This window comes from Crassostrea angulata, chromosome 5 (assembly GCF_025612915.1).
Source record: "Crassostrea angulata isolate pt1a10 chromosome 5, ASM2561291v2, whole genome shotgun sequence".
NCBI lineage: Eukaryota > Metazoa > Mollusca > Bivalvia > Ostreida > Ostreidae > Magallana > Magallana angulata.
Window position 1 is genome coordinate 19,367,147 of NC_069115.1, and position 17,394 is coordinate 19,384,540.

At 32.5% G+C, this 17,394-nt stretch overlaps 1 protein-coding gene across 1 annotated transcript; it reads right to left on the reverse strand.

Annotated features, from left to right (window-relative positions):
- Positions 1–5,015: 5,015 nt before the first annotated feature.
- On the reverse strand, positions 5,016–16,168 carry LOC128185194 (mucin-5AC-like). Its single transcript, XM_052854853.1, has 7 exons — positions 16,141–16,168; positions 13,048–13,107; positions 12,574–12,927; positions 11,913–12,297; positions 6,754–6,800; positions 6,393–6,471; positions 5,016–6,152 (listed from the first exon to the last, which is right to left on the reverse strand). Exons 1-7 carry the CDS (start codon positions 16,166–16,168, stop codon positions 6,068–6,070), a joined length of 1,038 nt encoding a protein of 345 aa, XP_052710813.1. The 3' UTR covers positions 5,016–6,067.
- Between the last annotated feature and the right edge of the window lie 1,226 nt (positions 16,169–17,394).

Below are 17,394 nucleotides of genomic sequence, written 5' to 3' on the forward strand. Positions count from 1 at the left end.
ACTTCAAACAACGATACATTTATTCCCTAGACTCTGAAAGTAATCTTACAAAAGGTTTATATCTATCAAGGTAAAACAGTTCAGGTGATCGGTGTATGATGATGGATTTACTCTGACAAATGAATAAAAAATAATAATGACATTTTTTTTTCTTATTTCTAGATATATTATTTTGCTTGCCTGCAAAACTTCGTCATGTCCTTGTTTTTAATGATTCCTTCACTTTGAAAACGTTTCATTTTAATTGTATCAAAATTTAATGTAAAAATGATATCAATAATAGTTTAAATTAAGATTAAGTCAATCAATTAAAAAAAAAATTCATACGACATATATTAGAATACTTCAGAATCTTTAATTATACGAATGTTTTAATTTGGTTAAATATGTAAGCTTAAAACTTTCGTCTTTTAAAAACAAAAGCACAGGACTGACCAGTAAATATTTAAATAAATCCATGAATATTTCCAATAACAAAAATAGGTGTTTTTTTTTTTAATTTTCATCAGAAATTGACGGTAAATGTCCCTGACCTTATACATAAAAGACAATAGCACGTGTAAAAGACACAGCAGCTGCTTTACTTAATGATTTCACCTTTATCTGAATTCAGAGTATAATGTCTCAAAGTAGTATCATCCTGAACGAAAACACGTTAAAAAAATTTAGAGAAAATCAGACAAGATGGATTTGTTCTAGAGAATAAAATGGAGTATATCTCGGCTGTCAGTTATATACATGTAAGAAAACGATGATGTATTTTTTATTCATTTATCGCTAGCGACAAAATACTGGAATTGTTTATACAAATGACCTACAGAGCATGAAATTCTCTCAATTTAATTCAATGACTTCAAAGACGCGTAGACAAATTTACGAGAATGACGTAAGCTTCAGTAAAACCAGTTATTTAAAGCACAAAAACAAAAACTTCTAAAAAAAAATGTACATGCCATTCTCAATAAATGTGTTTTTTTTAATCAATTTTACACAGTATGGATACGCATGTACTTTTAAAAGCTCTTCGTTATAAAGCCCCCCCCCCCCCCCAAAAAAAAACCAAACAAACAAAAAATACTTTATACATGTACATAAACGTGCATCATCATTCAAAACCAAGGTCTTCTTTATGCATATGCTGGAAGCATTCCTCGGAAACGTGACATGTAAATACATGTACATACAAGTTAAATAAAAATCCTTGTTTATTCAATATCACATGATACGGCAGTATACTGCAAAAAAAAAAAATAATAAATAGCAAATTAAATCACCGCTTGACAACCAATCTATGAAAAGAAAAATTTGTAATCCCTCGTGGGATATAAACACAAAATTTGAGCAAAGATAAAATTTGAACAAATCTCGTTTATTTTATTCAGGTTGTGTAGTTTCTCATTTTTTTCCCAAGATGTTTTTATAGAAATATCTGTACGTGTAGGAAAACAAAAATATGCCGGAGGCAAAGTTTTGCATAGATTAATATATACCAGTAACTCAAAATTTTACTATTCCAATTTCAACATGCATAGAATTACATAGTCCATGTATACGTCGCCCCGATAGTTTAATGGTTTAATCTAAACATGCATTGCATGTAAATATAGACAGGTACATTTAGCAAGTACAGGTAGACGCGGAAGCGAATGTTCTTTTGTGTCAGGGCCGACATCTAGGGCATTAAAATAATGCAAATGAATGAGACACAGTCGACGACGATGACGACGACAACAAGAACAATGTCCTCACCCCCCCCCCCCCCCCACACCGAACCTATAAAGCAAATACATCTGTACAACCATTGTTACATTTATAACTCGATGAACATAGGCGTCGGAACCGGGTGGGGAGGGGGGGGGGGCTTATCAAGATTTCTGACAAGGTCTAGCCCCCCCCCCCCCCCCCGACTTTTTATTTGCTTTCGATGCCACTGACGAATCATCCATTATGGTTATAAATATTGTCAACTGCGATGTTATCGAACATGAAATGAAACATTTACATACTCCGTATCTGCCTATGAAAAAGACGAATTCATTATCATTTGATTGATTGTTAATTCATAATTTTATTTATATACAATGTAGGTATATATTTAAAACATAAGTTGGTTAATAGGACCGGTTCGTGTTGTAACATATTACATGTTATTAGAATCCTATATTCCTAATGAGTATATACCGAGGAAGAAGGATGGTCAACAACTTAAATGTACCAATTAGATCTTTCTAGATTTTAAGATTAGAAATGTTTAGCTATAAACCATTATAATTTGATTTTGAAAATTCACATCATTTACATTTTGAATCACTTCTAATTATATTATATAAAGAGATGTAGATGTATTTGTTTATCTATCATAATTACTCTCTATACAAAGTTTCCAATATTCAAAATAACATGAATTGAATAGAATTATTTTTTTACAATAAATCGTGCGCAGTGAAGCAGTAGAAGTCATTTGACAATTTCACACATACAAGATTGAAATGATATGTCTCCGATCCGTCTGTTTTATTAACCCGTGGAGGGATAATAAACATGTAAGTGATACGACAAAAATGTAATCGATATCATTTTATTTAATGTTATGCAAAATACCGACCCGTGTATAAACGAAACCATTTTCCGCTTGGTTAGAAACAATGCTAAAATATTCAACGAATTCTACACCTTTTCATTTGATAACGTGTTCGCATCACTGCAGTTTGTGTTGACAAGAGTTTGATAAAGTCTTCAATAATTGAACGAAGGATTGGATTGGATCTACATTTTTTTCTTTCAGATTGGATCTTAGATTTCTTTTATTTATAGAATTACATTTTTTCTTTCTATTCAGATTTAAATGAAGATAAATATAGACAAATAATATAATCTATTTAGAATTCGGATTGTCTGATATGTAAATAAACGCTGCTACACTGACGGGAAAAGCGTGTTGATACAGCTTATTTATCAAAATATGTATAAACTTACAGGTTAATACAAGTGTTTATATCTAAACAGGTGACCGTAAAATGAAACGCATAAACTAAAGCTTAATTACAACATGTACATGTATACATGTACATAATTATGTAATTAAAATCTCGAAGGGCTTAGTACATGTACATAGAATCATTAGAATGCGGGTCCCTATTTGTCTGTGATAAAACTATAAATCAAATTTTGATTTTATTTGTTCAATGATTCCATCTCAGGCACGTAGCATCAGGGGTGGCCGGGGGGGGGGGGGGGGCCTTTTTCTCGTACAAAATAATTTTCTTAAATTTACATAGTAAAAATAGAATGATCATGGAGGTGCCCCCCCCCCCCCACTTTTTTGGGAGTATGTAAAAAATTGGAATAGAAATGAAAGAAACCGAAGTTATAGAGTTATAGATCTACGCCCCCCCCCCCTCCCACGGATTAGGATTTTGAAGATTTTGGAAAACTGCCTTTTCCTTTTTTTTTTTTTTAATTTTATTTGCTTGTCAAGATTTTTTGGATGAGCCTGCCCCCCCCCCCCCCCCCCCCCACTTTCAAAACCGATGCTACGTGCCTGCATCTAAGTAACATGTTCTTCAAAGGGTGTTATCGTTTGTGCTTCTTGGAAACATTATTCATTGCACAAAATTACATAATACAAAACTTTTGAAGAATAAAAACCGTACCCCCTCTATATATACATGTAATACGCTTAAATTGTTCTTAAAAATCATTTTCTTGCAAATGCTGTACATTGTTGTGATTCACAGCCAAGGTTTGCATGATAAAAATAATGTACATGTTTCAAATATAGTATTTTTATGCACATATATTGAAAAAATATCGGTATATAATATAATAAGCAATCGTTCTTTGACTTATTTAATTGAGAGTTCATTACAGTCGGCAGGTGATCAAATCTATCTTTAGTTAGGCCCTTTAAGATCATGTGTCCGACCCTAATTATCTCCAAATAAAAGCCAGCCGTGGAATGTTACTTTTATTCCTTTAATTTATCATGAAAAAGGCATTCAGAAGTTGGAGTTCTATTCGCTATTCACTATTCGAATAGCGAATAGAATTCTGTGGTCGGTTCGCTATTCAAATTACCGTAAACATGCTAATAAACGTAAATTCAAAAATCCATTCCTTTTATAAATACTACCATTAATTTTGCAGCCATACGGAAAAGCATTGAAAGTATATTCAACTGGGACAGGATTGTTCCGTTTGTACCTTACGTTGAATTGACTCTATTTAGATATTCAACACAAACCTGATTGTACATTGTATTTCTTGGCAGATGTCACCACATGCATGTAACTCGAGTATATTTCTATCAATATCCCTTGTCCGAGCTTCCTGCATCGTTTGTATTTCTAGCGCTGAATTCCATGCTTGTTACACGGATATTGAAATTAATCGAATGGATGTTGAAACTTGTATGCATAACACAAGGACATTCGATTGACAAAATTGATATTTCAGTAAGATTTTCCTTCTTGTCTCGTTAATGCACATAATTTATTGGATTATATTTACACATATTTTTGAAAAATGTAGCAAGTCTAAATAAGAGAGAATATTATTCTTTCATTATTGATCTCAATTTTCAATAATAATTGATATATAATTTAAACAAACAAAAGCTCTATATGATATAAACTAAAACTTATGCAGAGATGTGCTATTTACATGAATTACATGTATATCGTTAAACAAATGATGAAACTTAAAAGTTTTGTAGGCTTTCATAACTGATTTATTTACTGATAGCTTAATGGTATTGACATTTTAATGAATTCTACTGAGAAATAGTTTGTAGTGTTCTATATAGATACATTTAACTTATTACTAGAATGCAGACAAGATTATCGCAAATAATATGCATCTTTTTTTTTACTTATTATATTTTATCTTCTTATTCAGCAAGCTTGGTTAAAATATAGGAAGACTTTGAGCACATGACTTCATTTGGTGTTATTTGATCTGAACATTAGATCTGAAGCGTGCTCGGTCACTGCTGTTCAGATGGAATAATGTACTATGGACGTGTTTTGTAGTTTTATTCCTCAGGTGAAATTAAGTCATTACATGTTTTAGCATTTTGACCCTTGTCACGCCTATACGGCCATGTTTTAATGTACGCTGACCATGAATTTCAATTAAAGGAATACCAAGTCTAGTAAAACGATTGGCAAGATAAAACAAGGTGATAATGTTAAATGAACAGTATACGTATTTAAAAGGTGTGAAAAATCTTCGATTTAATCACATGCTCGGTTTTTGAAGCACAATGTTCAGGAGACAATTCGTTGATAAACCTTATATGCAAATATTTCACTTAATACAAACAAAATCACCTTCAGACAAAGAGCCAATACAATGTCCGATTTAAAAAAGTAAACAAAATTTATTTTTTAAGTCAGACTGTATGGGCTTCTTCAATTAATTGCTCTTTGCCAAAAAATCTTCCTGATTAATTTTATAACACATATACCTTGTAACCTGCTTTAGAGCAATTATTAAAAGGCCCCTTACGAGCGTGATAGAGTGGAGCCCGGTTTTACAGTATTATTAAATCAACTTTGTTTCTAAATTGGAAATTGTGTGTTAGGAAGCTACATTTTGTAGAACCAATAACTCTAAAGATTCTAGGTAACCGTTAACAGAAACAATGTAGTTCAAAGATAATGTAAAGAATGTCAGTAACAAACAATGCATACTGAGTAGAAATTGATTAGCAACATTTGGAAAAGCAATTTATCCCCCTTTTACCCAAACTGTACTCTAAAAAAAAGCAGTGTTGCGGTATTTATTTTCGTTTTGATAGGGGTTGAAGCGCAGAGTCAATTGTAATGAAATGCAAATGTTTATTTGTCCTTTACGGATCGAAATGACCCAGCCCATGTTCCTAATATCATATTACAATAAGAAGTTCGTGATGCTCCAGGAAAAGTTCCGACACAAACACACCAAAAAATGCTCGGGATTTACAACGAAAATAACAATGTTTTTATAAAATTGAAATTAAAAAATATGTAAGCACATGATTACGGTGCTTCAATGTAGCTACGCCTGAATGCTGATAATGAAGTAGTCAGTTTTCGTATGTGAAGTCTCGGGAATATGGCAAGTTCACATTGCTGCTGTTTGTATTCTTGATCATATTTTTGCGATTATTCCTTGAAAAATAAATTGCAATTCAATATTTTCGAAATATGGCAAATTAAGTTAGATACAAATGTTTGCGAAAGAGCTAAATACTTTTTAACTACAAATTGCAAATAATGCAACAGTGACTGCAGCATACTAGTATACAGATTATCAATCAATTCATCACAAAATTGATCATCAATTATTTTTTACTAATTGGAAAGAAAATCAACCAGTTTTTTTTTATCAATCAAGCACCGGTCACTTACCTATATTTGTAACAGACAGCCATGGCGATAGAAAATGTAAGAATTATCAACCCTCCTATCGCTGGAATCGTATACTTCCCTGCAAAAAAACCCCAAACCATATATTGTAGATAATGATGTCATTGTATAGCATAATAACCCGAAGCCAATTTCTATCATAATAACTTAAAAATTGAATTTTGGTGGCATTTATACTTAGTGGTAAATACGGAATCATAATGTACCAGGAATATGGACAAATATCCAATCTATATCAAACATCGTTTAAAATAATATAAATACACTTAGAATCACAATATGCTATAACATGAAAATTAATTATTATTGTTTATGGAATACACAACAGACCGTTTGTTCTTACATGATGATGATGTTAAGGAAGGTGATTGAGATTTGACAGTTGTTATCGTAGGAATCAGGCTTGGGGCGAATTACATTGTAAAGTAATGCATTGCATTACCATTACTTCATGAATTTGGGCATTACATTACCATTACCATTACTTGATTTTCTTGAAGTAATGCATTACATTACCATTACATGAGTAAAGTAATGCATTACCATTACCATTACTTTTTTTTTTAAAGTAAAGCTAATAAAAAGTTTTTGCAAATGTTTCAAATATACAACACTCTTTAACATATCTACAGCTTCATGCTCAGTATCAGGTTCAAATTCAATGAATAAACAAGAGTCATTCTTTATTTGCTCAATATATAGTCATATTGTGGCAATATGAACAACATATTACATAAGTAAAATGATATTTATAGACATTTGGCATGATACAATATCAGATATGAAATAAAGACACGGGATAACATGCGTAACAAAAAACAATTTATGAAACTAGAGCAGAGCTCGTGGCAAAGCCCCGAGTAGGTCTTCCGTTGTTGCTGCGAGTTGAAAATATAATGTACTCGTGATTCATGTCAGGAAGTGTATTTCTTTTTTAAACTAAACCCGCCTACAAAACACGTAAACTTTTCTCAAATATAACTTCTATATTAAAATATTTCTAAATTTTTTGAAGACTATGTGCAAGTTTAGAATTGCGTGCTGACAAAATTTACAGACCCTAAAACGTACTACTACACCAAAAAAGCGTGTGGCCTACGTGCGAGAAACGTTTCGTGTAAACCTTTTAGAGTTTCATGTAAACCGTTTAGCGTTTCGGGCAAAGCGTGCGAGAACCGTGTAAAATGTTCATCAGATTTCATTCGGAACTCTCTAACAAGTTAATTGTTTCAAAATGGCGCCCGTGTTTTACATTACTTTAACAAAATAGAACGAATTTTTAACAAACAAAAGAAAGGTATATGTATTAAAAGACGACTAGTTACAGAGTACATGTATATTTAACGTTTTCATGCGATGTTTCAGTACTGAAACAATATTAAAATTCGCTATAATACATAAAAAATATTAAATACAGTTAGTGAAACATGATTTCTATTTGAACAAACCTAAATCAACTTTAACTTGCACGATCATGTTTTGATAGGCATGTATTTTTATTATTTATTTACATCGATAACTCCTACTGATAACTCTTACTGAGACCATTCGGCTGTGTACAAACAGCACACATAACCTCGGACATCGGGTGAGACCTGCACCTGGCTGAACCTGTCAATCAAACTCTGTGTATTTGTTTTCATTGGATGGTCAGGCGTCTCTCTTTTGTCCAAAGCCAATGGAAAATTAATGACTTCAAGGTAATCGGAATCAGTATTTGATGAAGCACACAATTTAAATGATAGAAAATTTATTAATTATTTGAACAAAATTAAATGTAAACATAGAGAGGAAAAAAAAAAATATTATTATGGGAATCTATACGCATGGTACTCAATTCAAATAGATTATATTATGATTTTATTATTTTATGTAGTAAAATCACCCTTCCAACTGTTACTCAATTACATAATAATTGATGACCTGGGGCTATAAATGTTCTGAGCTGTGTGCGCTGAAGCGACACAGGTTCTCGGTCGCATGCGGCAATTGAATTAACACAGACTGGCCGAATAAACAAAGGGGTGGGAAAGTGAAACAAAATGTTACACATAAGAAGAATTCACCAAAAATGATTTTCGACAGATCTTGTTATCTTTTCTCCAATTTAAAAAAAATCCAGCGCGAGCACCTGTCAGCGGGGCGGGAGGAAAGGGGGGGGGGCAGCAATGAGTTCGCTTCCACAATGAAACTAAAGAAGTGATTAATATGTGACCGATAGAATCTAATCTAAAGTTGTTTAAACTCATGTGAATATTTTTTAAAATAATAATCGAATGCCTCAATTCAGGGCATTCCTTTATCGTGCTAGCCCCTACCGCAAACATGGAACTTTGATTATAATTTGATTTCATGTTTAAACTACCTTGTACGCTATCGTATAAATCAATGCTTAATCAACTGTACAAGTAAAATCAATTTATATTTTCATCTTAAACCAATATAATAGTTGAAAACATAATAAAATATAGTTGTGTCCGTGCAAAATATGAAACATAAACGCGTCATAAGGTACATGTATAAGAATACGAACCGACGGCGGATCACTTTTCCACTCGCGCCGGATCTCCTCAGCCATGTGCGAGGGATGATCATCATTTAAAGGTTTAATATTTGAAGGGGGGGGGGGGGGGGTGTTGATTTAAAACATTAATTGTACAGTTTTTAAAGTACTTTAATCACCTGAACAAATGAACCATTAGTTTATGTCTAACGATTTTTCCGATTTGGAGTAATATCGTTCATTAATATTCATTTACACTCAAATATTTAATTAAATATATATACAAGTAGGACAAACTTTTATAACATAAAATTAAAACAGTTCTTGTATATACGGCTATATTAACTCAAACACGTTCATATGCATGTAAGTGTAAGTCGCGGTGTGCGAATCTTGTGTATTAAATAACCGCTTACCGCTAGGTAATGCAGCCGTGGCTGATCTCCTCGGCCGTGGACGAAGAATAGATTACGTAAAGGTACAACGCACAGAAACGCACAGCTCAGAACCAAGGAAGATTTGAAAAGCTTGCAGTATAATGACCTTATTCTATCAAATAGAAGTTATATATTTTAAACTTAAACCCCACAATTGATCTATGTCTATTATTGCTTTAGAGAATGACATTGCTTTTATTAATTAAATGAACTATTTCTTACTTGACATCCACTCGTTTATTCCACAAAAGATTTTGTGTAATCAAAACTAAAACAATTCTTGAGTTCGCGGCTAAATAAACTCATATATGAGAGACGCAACTCTCGTGTATTAGATAACTGCTGACCGCTAGGTAGACCATGGTAACCGATTTTCTCGGCCGCGGGCAAGGGAGAGCTTACGTAATGGTACACACACACATGCAGCTCTGATTCAAGGTAGATTTTAAATGCATGGAGTTAATAACTAAAATGTAATGCACAGAGTTTTTTAATTTCAAATTTTGTGGTTTACTAGAAAAGAAAAAGAATGTTTTGTTTTGCAATTGCCGTTTTTAATGATTGTGCACTATAAGAACTTAACAACAATGACTTTAACTCCTAAAGGAAAAGCTTATACTCCAACAACAACAAAAACTCTTATGAATTAATGCCTCCTGTATAAACCAGCATACTTTCTGCGGCAACTTTATGCCAGTTGTACGCACAAAGACTTTCGTTAACTTGTCAAATGAAAACAGGTACATGTCAAAATGTAAAGCTTTTTACACTCATCCTACACAAATCACTTACAAAATAACATTGTTACGACCTTTATGAGATCCCAACAAGCAACTTTTCCAGCGACAGCCATATCAAAATCCTAACCGTTTTTGAGTTATTAAGCAAAATTTTTTAGAGGCTATTGGCCCTTAATTTAAGGGGCCAGCCCTTTTTTATTGGTGTTAAATGAAAGCCCTTGATATTCTGCACAACTTTTATTCTACATGTCTTTACAAAATATTTTTCGTTAAAAAGATATAAAGGAAAATATGTCTAAATTTTTGCACTTTTTGGAATCCTGTTTTTTGACCCCCCTACCTTTTCCTAAATAAAAAACGTAATCTAAAAACAAAAACTAATGTGCACCACTACAATGTCTCTGCTATTCAAATTCGTTGGATTCCCATTCCCTGCTATCATAGTCTCGGAGCCTTTGTCTGGAAACCAAAGGCCCTAAAAAAATTTAAAAGGGGAATAACTCGTTACCGGAAAGGGAATTCTAACTTTTATGAATTGATGAAGATAGTGTTTTGTAAAGTCCATTAGCCCTGAAAATTTGAGCAAAAACCGTTCAGAAATGAGCACGATATGAAGCCTCAAAGTTCGCGTCTAGGAAGAAAAAAAAAAAAAAAAAGAAAAATAAGAATAATCTTAACCAGCACAATAATAGAAAGGTCTTCCGTTGGAAACGGAAGACCTTAATAATGTTGCGGTTTTTAAAAGCTAAATATAGATATATCCCAAGAATACACAAATCTTTATAATTTTATAAACAGATGATTTTTCCCAGTTATATTTCTTAATATATTTTAATCGTATTTCTTTTTACGGAGGACACTTTAAGACAAAAGATTGCTGTTGCACTTATGATCGAAAATTCAAAGGGTTCATCTTTTAAATGCATCCATCTTCCGGGCAATACTAAATAAATGTTTTGCAGGAGCAGTTAAAGTTTTGGCTGGAAAATACTGTTTGACGATCTTTATCTTAGAATATATTATAATAAGTGCAATAATAGATTAAATACATAAATCTTGTATTTTCTATCAGTCCAAACTAATGTACAATGTAATTAATATACAAGAGAGAGAGAAAGAGACAGAGAAAGAGAGAAAATAAGTAAGATTATTTTCAAATGGGTTATAATATTGGAAGTGATATTGATTTTCATCATGGATGGACAGTGCATTCATTTTGCTTTTAAAAGTGCATGTCTGTCTCCTATTCTATTGTGACATAGCAAAGGGAAGGGGATTGGGGTGTTTAGCACTTCTTATAACAAAAGATTGTTTTGATACTTAGATTATCCTGGGGGCATAGTGTGTTGTTGACACATTTCTTATTGAAGTGCAAACTAATTGGAGTAAATTGTTTCAATGATTAAAAACTCTTAATAACAACACTCTTAAAAATGTTATGTAATTGTGCTGTTATCTTTAGTAATATAAACAATTCAAAAATGAATTTTAAAAAACCTTTTTTAATAAAACATGTACAATTAAAACATTTTTTTCTTAATTAGAATTATTTCTTTCTTCTTTAAAAATAAATTTAATCAAATTCAATTTCAACTATTCATTTATTCATCACATTTTTTAAAGTGAACATGCATAAATATGCACAGTAATGCAAAGTAATGCCATGTAATGCCAGCATTACACTAGATTTTGGAAAGTAATTCATTACATTAGCATTACTTGTAATGCTAATTTTGAGGCATTACACATTACTAGCATTACTTTGAAAACATGTAATGCATTGCAATGCATTACCATTACATTTAGCATTACCCCAAGCCTGGTAGGAATGTATGTGGATGGAACTTGTATTGATGACATAGATGCTGTTGATGTCTCTCTTGGTGTCCATTTTTCTGGGGAAATCACCATTGTAGTAGTAATTGAAGATTGTTTTGATGTTGTTGGTAACGTTTTGGAAAATTCGGTCTGAGTAGAGTCCCGTGATTCAGTACTGGACGTTGCTGTCACCACATCTGATTTCTCGTTTGACGTGACGTATGTCACGGTTGATGAGTCAGTGTTTGTAGTCGATGGCAAGAAGGATGTGTTTGTTACTGCTGAAAGTGTGGTGGAAGTTGTTGGTGTGCTTCTGCCCGTGGTATAAGGTTGTGAAGGGACGATGGTGACCCCAGGATTAAAACACTGCACACCTATAGGGGAGTTCTCTGCAAAATGTACATGTTATAGAAAGAGCCAATTTGTTTTAATTACAAATACATCGAAATTTTACAAAAACAATAATTTTCTAAATTGGCGATTTTTTTCTCCTTTATGGCCCATGTCTTTCAACGACTTCGTTATGTACATGTCGTTTGCTTTAGTTTTTCGTATTTTTACATGCACAAATTAAACAGAAATACCATAGCAAATCATGATTTGTTCTTTGTTTAAGATATCATTGAAAAAAGTAATAAAACTATTGTTTAAGGCAATGTACTTACCAAACCTCATCGAGAGATGGAAACAAAATCCCTCCGACCAGTCTGTAGATGTAGTAACTAAAGAAATAACTATACTGGAACCTGGGTAGAGTATATACTCTGTATCTCCAACGTTAGAACATTGAACAGTTCTGATAATTTGTGTAGCATTTGCTATCTGTATTTGTAATCCACAGTCTATTGGAGGTACAAGGGTATTTTCCTGTGAAACGCGAAGACTCGAAAATGTCTGTGTGCTCAATATTTTAACCTCACACATACAGAAGGAAGCACTGGCACCAAAAGAAGGCTGATAAGCGTCAAGTGTAATTGGAGAGTTTAATTCCATGGACTGTTTGTTGCAAAAAGAGACAACTAAAGTAAACATAAAAAATGGATAATAAGTTATTCATATGAATTACACGTATTTTATATGAACTAGTATTTGATAATTGATTCTTTATTAAATTCATAACATTCTTATAAATCGTTTACCTGGTATTGATTTTGTACTTGCCAAATCTTTGCATTTGTTTACCGTGTTCCCAGCGACAACTATCACAAAAAGTATAAAGTAACAAAAAAAGACACATCAATCTCAAATAGTATACAGATAGTTGAACATGAACGAAAAAGTCACACATTGTAAAACATAGACACATATGTTAGAAACAACAAAGAAATACCTTGTTCTGTATTGAGGAGCGTATGTCACAGTTGATATTTATTTTAGATTTCTTTCTTTATTTAATATTCATCAGCATTGCTGATAGAACGTAATGCTGTGTGTTTTAATGAGTGCATGTGTGAATGTTGTGATTAGCCACGTGTTTTTTTCCTAATTTTAGCATTCAGTGACCAGGTTCAGGTATATACATCTCATTGACCAATGACAGATGACTTTTAAGTCATTAATATGCATGTGTTACTAACTTTGATGACTATATAAGCGCAAGTCCCGCCAAGCCTAGTACCCGAAAATTCTACCCTTTACGGCGTTAGATCCCTGTGCCATTGTATTCCTTATATTCAAAGATTCAGTATTATATTTATTATTCAAGTCCTTGATACATAGTAAAACTACTGTTATAATACTGCAACTAATCACATCCAGTGATAGCGTCGGTAAATTATTATAATTGGGAAAACCATTGTGTTTGTAATTAAGTCAAATATGTAGCAATTGGCTTTTCGGGTGGGTGGGTCGGTGGGTGCGTGCGTGCGGAGTTGTGAATGTGTTTAATTATATGTCTTCTAGGTTTCTTTTCTTATATTGTATACAAGCATAGGTTTCACGACCACGTGACATATAGAAACATTTCATCTTAAAAACACTTACCAGCAAAAGAGAACAACAATAGCAAGACCTTTTCTCTCGAAATGGACGTCATATTATCCAAATTAAGTCTCATCAAATTGCGTCGTGTCCTAATACCTGGGAAAGAGTTTAAATAATTGGGATATAGCCAACAAAAGGCAGCCCATTCCTCATTGACGAACATTTGATACGAAAACTGTATATCGACAACCCCCAATACATGCATAATTGAACTAAACACAGTGAATTCTGGATTTTAAACACCGTCATAAAGTTGCTTTCACTTTAGAATCACTCAGAATAATACATGTGATATATATGTTACATTAAAGTTTTAAAATTCAGAGAATTTAAATTGCTATAGATAGTTTTAAATTCTCTGAATTTTAAAACTTTAATGTAACATATATATCAGAATATTTTAAAACAGGAAACGAAACAAATCATTTCAACTTGAATTCTCCATTGATACTCTTCATTTACCCATTATTCAAAATAAAAAATGCCTTTTGAAAGTAAAAATTAAAATGTTCTATATAAAATATTTCGCATTTTCGATCCTAATTTCCCTTTAACTTGATTTGTCTTTGTAAATAACAAACCAGGCTACGTGACAATTATAGCCAACAAAAAGTCGATCTTGGGTGCAGTCACGAACTGAAATGAAGAATCGGCAACGTTCTCATTCATATTGGGTAAATTACATGCAGTCAATGAAGAAAAATCATATTATTCAATGAAAATTTATTTTGATTACACAAATATAAACATTTTTGATGAATTATCTACAAGTATCTTAACAAACTGCAATATGAATGCTAAAATAAATTCTGTAAATTGTTCATAAAATTCATTTGGTATACGCATCGTTAATTTGCTCATGACTTACAATGTAGCAAAATTTACATGTACATTATGGATGGAATTTCAAATACAGGCGTAAATACAAAAATCTTGTAACAGCTGAAGTAGAAGTATATTTAAAGCACTTAGTCTATTTTTTTTTATTACAAGCAAATCATACATACAGTTAAAAATATTTTATTTCTACTTCATAAAGTTTAACATCATTTTCATCGGCAATTCCAACCAATCCAAACACGATGAGTGAAATTCAACTAATCGGAAGTGTGATATTCAGCCAAATTAAGGCCAAGGTCTCGGGTCGCAACCAGAGATACAGGTCAATGCAACGATCTTAATTATATGAAAGTTTAGTGTAAATCAGTCACCATGACAACAAGATAAATAAATGAGCGCTTATTTCATATAGGAAATACATTATACTACGTGATAACTGAAAAGTTTTGTTGAGTGTATGTAATCAAATAACACGAAGCTTTTCATTTATTTTTTTTATTTTTTTAAACGGAAAACAGTTTCCGCTAAATCAAATGCGTGACGCATATTATGCATATATATGAATAAATACATCAATAAAGAAATTTGCTAAAATAGCTGTACTCTAAATTTTTAAAAATCATATTTTCGCCAAATATTCTCTACGCCAAATACAATACGTTTACAAAATTATCAATCCATGCATCATTCAATTAATCGTCTGTAACTTTTTACCAAATGTATCTGTAAAAAATACATCAAACAATTACATACCGAGCAATCGAGTACTTGTTTCTTACCTGTGATTATAACAGGCAGCTAGAATGATGGCAAACATCAGAATTAGTCCGACTCCTATCACTGGAATTGTGTAACTCCCTGCAAAAGTTATGTATTATACAGATGTCATTTTATATTGAAGTAAACCGAATTGTAAATGAGAAAACCCAGTTCTAGTGTTAGTGAAATATAGAAAAATACTACACCATTTATACCAAACAACATTTGAAATAACTTGAAATAAACATCATGAGTTCTAATGTAAATGTACAATGATTATTTTAATCAAGAATGACAAATCACGGTTATAAGATTGAAATCAATTTTCTGAGCAATACACAAATTATTTTGACTTAGAGTAATAGTTTGTCAAAAAATATTAAAGAAAATCCATAATGATAATTATTGACTTATGGACGATACAATAACTCGTATGTTCTTACATGTTGGTGATAGTGCAGCAGTAGACCGAGATTGGACAGTTGTTATTTTAGGGTTATGTTGAAGAAACTAAGAATCTGTTGATGATATAGTTGCTGTTGAAGGATCTTCTGTTGATGACATATTTGCTGTTGAAGGATCTTCTATTGAATACATAGTAACTTTTGAAGGAACTTCTGTTGATGGCATAGTTGCTATTGATGCCTTACTTGGTGGTGATGTTGTTGTAGAAGCCATCGTGGTAGTGGGAGTCGTGGATTGTTTTGATGGTGTTGGTGATACAACAGTTGATGTTGTCTCAGCTGGTGACGATGAATATGTTGTAGTCGTTGTTGTTGTTATTGTCGTAGTTGTTGTTATTGATGGAGTTGTTTGAGTTGTCGAAGGTAGTTTGTCTACATTACAGGTCAGATTAAGTACGATATAAGAATCACCTAGAGTTATAATGATACATTTCAATATAATAATTGATAAATTAAATTCATATGATTAGATTCAAGATGCGTGGACATGTACATGGCACGAAAGTTTAATTAAAACAGATGGCGTAAAATACTTTAAACGGGGTAGGAGGTTGAAGTTTTTATGCATTCGTGATTTTTTTTTCTTAAAGTGATTAGAGAAAATGTCAAACTTGTACCTGACTCAATCAGTACACAATAGTCCGTACTTATGGTCGACTGTGGACCAGTGATGCTGATGTCAACTGAGGTATCCGTAAGAATTGAAGAAGGCAGCTGATCGTCATCCACGTAACATGATTTTGAACGAAAATCACCATTTGCCGAAATTATAAGTGTACTACCACAAACATTTCCCCCCGGATAATAGTTGTTATAATTAGAGAAGTTAAACTTAGTGGGTGTGTCACTGGTCACAGTACATTCACAGTTTGTTGTGCTGGAGTCCTTGGCTCTGAATACATCCAACACAACACGAGGCCCAACAACATGTTTGTTGTAACACATTAAAGCAGCTGCAATGGAATTGATGCATTGATTAATGTTTTATGTCTGCAATAGTCATACTAAACACGGGGGTCGGGGCAATGTTTGTGGATTGTCAATCTTTTGACAGATTCGATTTATTATATCAGGATAAAAAAATACCAGAAATAAAAACATAATCTGTTTCATTAAATTAAGTGATGTTGTTATTTTGTTGATGAGTGGCTTTCATGAAATCCACGGAAGACAGCTTCCACGAATTTAAAAGACTCCAGATCGATATAATTTCTTCTTTGATTACAATTATAGCCTACCAGGAATGGATGCTTTTTCTGCCTCGTTGTAGCATTGCGAAAAACCATATACGTGTACAAAACATGCTGAAATGAAAAAGACAATGTTTAATATATAGCTCATGCATCTATTAACGGTTTATTATATAAACTTTTTTTGTTACATTTGAATTAAAAGTCAGATAACAGCCGATTTTTTAAAAGTAACTTTGCATTTAGTGTT

Coding starts and splice junctions, on each gene's coding strand:
- LOC128185194 (XM_052854853.1), bottom strand. CDS start 16,168: ATGGCTTCTACAACAACATCACCACCAA. Junction 13,108..16,140: donor TACAACAACATCACCACCAA/GTAAGGCATCAA, acceptor TTTTTGTGATAG/TTGTCGCTGGGAACACGGTA. Junction 6,801..11,912: donor CCATCCACATACATTCCTAC/CAGGCTTGGGGT, acceptor CCTGATTCCTAC/GATAACAACTGTCAAATCTC.